The sequence below is a fragment of the Eurytemora carolleeae genome, unplaced genomic scaffold (assembly GCF_000591075.1).
Source record: "Eurytemora carolleeae unplaced genomic scaffold, Eaff_2.0 scaffold1481, whole genome shotgun sequence".
Lineage (NCBI taxonomy): Eukaryota > Metazoa > Arthropoda > Copepoda > Calanoida > Temoridae > Eurytemora > Eurytemora carolleeae.
This window is the reverse complement of record NW_019397370.1, coordinates 18,482-26,749: the sequence shown is the minus strand read 5'-3', so window position 1 is coordinate 26,749 and position 8,268 is coordinate 18,482. Positions and strand designations below refer to the sequence as shown.

The following is an 8,268-nucleotide window of genomic DNA, read 5'->3' as shown; positions in this document are numbered from 1 at the left end:
ATAGGTTTGCACTATATATCCTATACACAGAATAGGTTTGCACTATATACCCTATACACAGGATAGGTTTGCACTATATATCCTATACACAAGATAGGTTTGCACTATATATCCTATACACAGAATAGGTTTGCACTATATACCCTATACACAGGATAGGTTTGCACTATATATCCTATACACAGGATAGATTTTCACTATATATCCTATACACAGAATAGGTTTGCACTGTTAAAACTATAGGGTAAAGCTGTATACAGGATATCAGTATCTGTACTGTATCTAAAGGTTTGCACTGTTAAAACTATAGGATAACGCTGTATACAGGCTAGAAGTATCTGTACTGTATCTATAGGTTTGCACTGTAAGAAAGGTTAGCACTGTATAACCAAGACCCTGAGTAAAACTAGGGCCTGTATTAAGCCTACTGCCTGGAGCAATATCAACTGGTTTCGAGTTCAATTATCTATATTCTACGAAACTATTACTTAAATTTTCCTAAATCCAATCATTTAAAAATGCAACAATAAATTATTTTGCTTGTAAGGTTCAAACCTGAATGAAACATGAGTAGGGAAATAATATTAATGATGAAATCATTACGCCACAATGTCTAGGCATTTTATAACAATTCAAGTGGGATAAATCTAAAACCACCTGTGAATAAAATGTCAAAGCTTTTAAGCTTTTTTATTCCAAAACTAGCGGGAGTACCCGACATTGCCCAGGTTTATATTAATAATAGTTACTTCCACCGTTTATCTGCGCTTGGTTTTAAGCGATAATCATGCATGAAGTGCCCGGCGGTGCCCGTGGAATTTCACAAATGAAATAAAATAAATTGCCTATGTTACCCCCGGGGTGTGCACAAGGGATAATATTTTATGACAAAGAACTCGCTTATTTAAGCAAAAAGGTTTTGGTTAAAAAAAATTACAACTTTAAAATTAAAATTAATTCCTGATCCCTAATTATTATTGAAAACTTAAATTTCAGACATTAACCAAATGGAGGTTTAGAAAAAACAATTCTTTTTTTAAGAAAAAAATTAAAGCTTAAAATCTATATTAGTCTACCTGACTATTAATCATCTGACCATAATTACCAATCATACCATTAAAAAATCTAGTAGTAAAAGAGAAAAAATCTAGTAGCAAACATTTAAAAAACTATATATTTAATTTAACATAAACACCTTGCTCCGAGAGACTGAAATGGATTTTAAATAAAAACCCCGTGAAAAAAATATTGTAAATAAGATTAAGGTACAAGAGAGAATTTGAGAAATTATCATATAATGGACAAATTGTCATTGTCAATTGATAAGAAAAGAAAAAATCTGAATATATATGTAAGTTTAATATATTAAGCCTGCCTCTGGCTTTTGGGGGATCCTAGGGGGTGCACAGGGGTACCGCCCCCCCCACACTACGCCCCTGTACCCAACATCCTCCCCTTTTGTTACATGTTTAAAAATATAATTTTTTCAATTTTTACTCTCATTTCAAATGTCAAATGTAAATAAATAATAGTTTTGAATGAAACCTCTTTCCAGCCTTGAATTTTTAAAAAATAAACTGACATTTAAGAAGTATTTGCTTTATTGTTCAATACTTGTTTTACGATAAATAACTGTAAAAGCTAAAAACGTTTAAACTTTTAACAAAGGAGAACAAGACTGTAAAGATTAGGAAATGCAGCAAAAAATCTCCAAATTCAATCTGACTTCTAAATATCATTTGAAATCTTTTTGATCCTTTTCTTTTCTTTGTGCAGACGTATGTTTCCATTCATAACTGTACCCTTTGAAACTTTGATAACTGAGATATCCAGGCAGGACCAGGATATATCTTCCAAAATAATGATTAATTTAATTTGAAGTTTCCCTGTTAAATTACTTGCGGATTTCTTTATATAAAATAAAATGTGATAATTATAGACTCTTTCTAGCAACAAATTACGATATCATCCATATTATTGGTCAGTTAGAGGTTTCAAAAGCTGGTGACGTATATTGTGAATCTCACATAAGCCACTCTAAAAAAGGGGGCTCACTTGAACTATACGTCTACACTCTACAGTCCCTTCCCTCTGTTGACAGGAAATCAAGATTGAAAGATTTCCCAGAAATGTTGAAACAACTCTTGCCAATTTCTCGAAATATCTTGTGACTGTATATGTAGAGCTGCTTGTATACGCTCTAGTTACAGTCGCTTTTAAATTATAATTATGCCATTCCTAAAATTAATTAAGCAAAACCGTGTACAATTCGTCCAATTATGACAATCAGCTGTTATACTATACTTAGTATGGGTTAACAGAAAAAAATCGCAGATAATTTTGTAAACGAAAAAAATTTCACCATTACAAATAGTTCAATTGCTATTGAACTATTTTTAACAGGTTTAAGTGTGCGCAGATGGTTCACAGAACTGTTCTATCCGGGCTCGTCGCAGTACACACTATACAGATACACACACACTTTGTCTTCCAGAAATAGGTCCAAAATAATCAATGAAAACGTTGAAGAATAATTTCCTGTATTTTGTCGGTTTAGATCTGAGATTTTCTCGTCAAGGTTCTTGGATTCACAGATTAGGGTTCTATGGTTAGAGACGTAAGGGTAGGCGTGCCCCGCAGAGGGGCGGGGCGGGAAGTATTGGCGTGTCGAGGACCAACCCAGTTAGAAAACTGAGGTTAAGGCTTGAGCCGCTTGATAGTTGATACCGCCATGTTAAGAAAGCAGATCTGCGCATGCTCAGCAGTGTATACTGCAGTATCAATATACGAAACCGGAGCAGGACTGATACACTTCTCAACCCTTCTCATCATTCTTCTGTCAATTTTCACGGAGCTATATTTAGACTATCTTAAATTTATGTTCTACCCTTCCTGTTACTTTATGAAAAAGGTGGAAAGGGAAAATTTAAGGCTGGGGGAGGTTTAACTTAATCTATGACAGATCCTAGACCTGGGTTCGGAGTATAGAGAGTACTCAGAGTACACAGTATACACTGAACTAGATAGAAACGTACAAGGGGGGATAAAACAGGAATTTAATATGAAGCAGGGGAAATTCAGCAACTGGACCTTTAATTATAATTATACTATCATTAATTTTAGTCAGAGAAACAGAGCTAATTCCTGACTTCAGAATAATTACAATTCATCTCTTATGTATGATGTCATCATAAAAATAGTTGTTTTAGGATTAAATTAATAATAAATATATTTACTTACCTCTCAGGTTTAGATCGAAGTCTGAACTCGGCTGAAACAAAAAGAAAAGTTTCATAGATTTGATTTTACTGGTTTGGTTTTGTAAGTTTCCCTTTTAAGGGTGTTGAGATGGAATTGATTTGTATCCATGGATCAACTAGTTGTTCCATGTTTGTATCGTACTTTGTGTTTATAAAAAAAATCATATATCTGATTCGGAAATAGTGTTGAGAGATAAGATCAACTTAATTAACTGGAAAGTAAATATACTTAGTATTTATTGTTATTTTAATTTTATAATGAGAACATTTCTGTTCTTCTCTTTCTCCATGCCATAGAATTAGAAACAACTCACCAGAGTGTTTGGAGCTAATGTTGGTAAGTTAGAGTAGGTTATGTTTACCCAATCATCCAACCCTGATTTCCGTCTCCGAATTCTCTCCGAACCCTGCTCCGCAATCCTTTCCTCTGCTGCGGAGACACAGGCTGGAGTTATACTTTTATTCTCATCAACCTGGAACAGAGAGAGAGGGGGTGGCTGCATCACGTTCTTTCTCCGGTTTCGGGAGTTATTCCGCCCGTGCTCCTCACTAGCTCCAGGTACTCCTTGAAACCTGGGGTGTGGATTCCTCTGGGGTAGAGAGTTCCTGCGCTTACGGAAGAATTTAGAATCCTCACTCTGGGAATCATACTCTAAAATAAAACTTAATTGAATATATCAACATTTTGAGAAAGCTAAAAATTTTGAAACTGCAAACTTGAGGTTGCCCGATAAAATTTAAATTAAACTTGCATTCTCTTGTTTTAAATGTTAATGAAGAGTTTGATCTTTGCTAATACAACTGTATATTTTGCTAGGTTCTGAAAATGTCATTGAGTCACAAACTTTTCTAATCCCTAAATCTGTGTAACCTAATGGTGTAAACTTTTGATATTTCAAATTTAGATTATTTGATCTAACAGAACTTTTAGGTTGAAATATCTAAGGTCTACAACATTTGGTTGCAAATATTTAGAGACTAAAAAATCAGAGTTTGTGGCAAAGACTTAATTCCTTCATGTCTTTTAATCGTTCCGTGAAGCAGCTGACAATCCCATTCTAATATCTTTGCCACCAGATAGTTCAAAACCTTTGACTATTTGATCTAGTAGAATTCATAGTTTAATACAACAAAATGTTACAAAGATTTAAGGTTTGGAAGTTAGAGTACGAAGACAAAGGAGAGAAATCAGGTCATTTACAGAAACTTGGGAAACCGGAAAATTTGAAATGTAAATTTAGAACATCTACTTTAATTATTAGTCTTATAATAAGAATCAGAAAACTCTAAAAGACTCCGTTATGCCTTTAAATACTCCAATGAACATGAGAAATAACAATTATGCAGTGTAAACAACCTCACTTTATCTCCCCATTTAAATGAAACTAGCCCCCCCCCCCAAAAAAAAAAAATTACATTTTATTATTTTCAAATTCAATGAGTATTGTTTTTATACTATAGAGATGGTAAAAGGCATTTTTGAAAAATAATAAAAATCTCCAGTCAAACTTAGAATCCATGAAAAGAGAAACTATTAACGTATAACATTAACATTAATAGGACTCTTTGAAGATTTTGTATTTATTGTTTTTGAAATAATAGGAATAAAATTGTAATTAAAAAATACAAAAGGTCGATGCAGTGCATGCACTGTGCAAAGAAAAAAAAAGAATTAAATATATTGTTTAAAATGTACTTTTACACCTCTAAATATAAAATTATAAATGGATAAAGTAAGATATCTAAATCCAGGGGGGGGAGCCTACCCCCCTTCCCATGTTTAGGGTGGGACACACAGCTTCCATGCTTCCCCCCTCCGCACCCTGTAAACGCCCTTTTTTCAAAATAATTTTAGTGTCTTACCTGCCGAATGATGCCGCTTCTTTAACCAGTTCCGAACCCTCTCCATGGTTATGGCGTGCCGAAGATCCAATTGATCCGATACTGATTTGTCTCCGATTAATTCGAACCAACCCGTCTCTAGTTCCCATGGATACAGGAGCTCTATATGAGAATTTTGATGATCTGAACCTGGAAAGATCTGATAATGGAAAATCGGCTCCAGTTCTCTGCTTGTTTAAGATATTCTTGTCAAGTTCGGTTTTATTTTTCTCCAGGTCCCCTTGTCACTAACAGTTTGAACTTGCTTGACTCTAGTATCCTTCTGTCAATACTAGGCTAGAGATGATGGTAGTTGATGGACTGGTTTAGGGTGAATCTGTGAATTCTATTTACGTCATGGTGGTCAAATCTGTTTAATANNGAAAGGGGGGGGGCAATTGTGGGGTTGAGTTTAAGAACACACACAGTACATTCAATTAACCAACATATTTAAACTTATTTAAATCTTACCATGACTGAAATTATATATTTGGAAATCTGAATATTTTTTCAAGTTAGTATTGAAATAAACAAGTTTTTAGGAAAATTTCTGAAAAGTTGTTCCAGAAAGATCTCTTTCTCCTACCAATAATTATAGAAAGGGAGGACAAAAATTAGTTAAAGTACAATTCATTATTCACCCAAAGTTTGTCCCAATTTCAGGTACTAACCCTATCTTTTCTTTTCAACCCTTTCCTATTCTCGCCCCGCTCTTTATCTTCTTATCCTTACTCTTCTAATCCTTTCTCTTCTAATCCTTCCCCTTCTAATCCTTCCTCTTCTAATCTTTCTTCTCCTAAACCTTCCTCGTCTTGCCCTTTATCTTCTAATCCCCCTTCTTCTAATCCTTCCTCTTATAAACCTTCCTCGTCTTGCCCTTTATCTTCTTATGCTTACTCTTCTAATCCTTCCTCTTCTAATCCTTCCCCTTCTAATCCTTCCTCTTCTAATCTTTCTTCTCCTAAACCTTCCTCGTCTTGCCCTTTATCTTCTAATCCATACTCTCTTAATCCTTCCTGTTTTTTACTTCCTCTTCTAATCCTTCCTCTTCTAATCATTCCTCTTCAAATCCTAGCTTCCTCTTCAAATCCTTCCTCTTCTAATCCTTCCTCTTCGTATCCTTTCTCTTCTAATCCCCCTTCTTCTAATTTCCTTCCTCTTATAAACCTTCCTCGTCTTGCCCTTTATCTTTTAATCCTTCCTCTTCTAATCCTTTCTCTTCTTATCCTTCCTTTTCTAATCCTTCTTCTTCTAATCTTTCTTCTCCTAAACCTTCCTCGTCTTGCCCTTTATCTTCTAATCCTTACTCTCTTAATCCTTTTTCTCTAATCCTTCTTCTAATCATTCCTCTTCTAATCCTTCCTTTTCTTCTAATCCTTCCTCTCCTAAGCCTTTCTCTTATAATTCTTCCTCTTCTAATCCTTCCTATTTAAATCCTTCCTCTTCTAATCCTTCCTCTTCTAATCCTTTCTCTTCTAATCCTTCCTCTCCTAATCCTCCCTATTTTAATCCTTCCTATTTTTATACTTCTTCTTTTTATACTTCTTTTTATCCTTCCTCTTCTAATTCTTCCTCTTCTAATCCTTTCTCTCCTTATCCTTCCTCTTCTCCTAATTTTTCCTCTCCTAATCCCTTCTTTCCTAATTATTTACTTCCTAATCCTTTTTATTCTTAAGATTCCTCTCCAAATCATCCTTTTCCTGGTCTTTCCACTCCTAACCCCGATCCATATTCTTCCTTATCCTATTCCTTCTCTACTAATCAGTTCTCCCATAACCATTTTCTCCTCTTTCTTCATTGTTTTCTAAATCTTTCTCGTCATATTTTTCCTCACTCTTTACTCTTCCTTTACTCCCTTCATCACTTCTAATCCCTCTTACAACTTCTTGGTTTCACGAAGCGAAACATTTTTAAACTGTTAAAAAAATAACATTTTTATTTTTAGCAATCATTAAATAATAAATTGAAAACTTACGTAGCATCTGATTTTCTTCTTTTTCTCGTCTGCATTAGAGTTGGAGCGCCGTCTTATTTTCGCAACTATACTGGAGACATGGGCGCGCGCATGCTGACCAGCGCTCAATGCGCGTGCTCGAAATTCTTTGACTTCCGTCTGAAAACAAAAGTAGAAATAGTTTAATGAAATATTTTATCATTGAGACCAAATGTACCATGGTAGAAGAGCGTTTACGAAAAGGTTCAGTCTCCTCTTCAGTTTCTCCGGGTTCAGTTTGCTCTTCGTCCTGCTCCACAACCTTGACAGGGTTCTCCTGGAACAGATAAAATTAGCATGAAAAGTAATTGTTGGAAATTTGAAATTCTGGAATGGAAAATTAAGAAAAAGCTAGATTTTAAAACAAAGAACCAAATAAGAATATGTTAAAAGAGAATCAATAGTAACAGAACGAATGATTAAGAGAGAATTGAAAGAAAGAGGATAGATCAGGAGAGATAGTCGAAAGTTTTCCACAATAGAGATATCTTTTACATACTCTAATTATTCCAAATACAAATATTTATTACACACATTATTCCAAAATATAGATATATATTAAATACTCTAATGATTCCACAATAGAGAAATCTATTACATACTCTAATTATTCCACAATAGAGAAATCTATTACATACTCTAATTATTAAAAGAGAAATCTATTACATACTCTAATGATTCCACAATTGAGAAATCTATTAAATACTCTAATTATTCCACAATAGAGAAATCTATTACATACTCTAATTATTCCACAATAAAGATATCTATTACATACTCTAATTATTCCACAATAAAGATATCTATTTGTTAACACAAATTCGAAATATAAGGAAGACGATTTTACGGACTCCGATGCCGTTGCCCATTGCTTGTTTTAAAGACGTATGAATCCTTTTCCGCCCACATGTCACCCTCGCTCCTTTGTTCCCCGCCTCACCCCTATACACATCCCAGCCCTCAGTCAGGTTAGGAGAGTTGAGCTAGTAGTAGCTCCGACACAGGGAGCCTCTTGACTCCTTTATGATGATGACGCAGATACTCAGCCCAACGCACCTGTTGATCTGCTCCACCAACATGAAGCTCTACATCACCCCATGACTCCTTTATGATGATGACGCAGATACTCAGCGC

The 8,268-nt window shown here is 34.7% G+C and overlaps 1 protein-coding gene across 1 annotated transcript in view; it reads right to left on the bottom strand.

Moving 5' to 3' along the window:
* LOC111713811 (uncharacterized) overlaps nt 1–8,268 on the bottom strand; it is a gene marked incomplete in the record, with an annotated part of 26,240 nt that overhangs the window by 1,073 nt on the left and 16,899 nt on the right. The window contains 3 exon segments of the mRNA XM_023488754.1: nt 3,241–3,271; nt 7,117–7,254; nt 7,313–7,411. Of these exon segments, the coding sequence (XP_023344522.1) occupies nt 3,241–3,271; nt 7,117–7,254; nt 7,313–7,411 (268 nt within the window).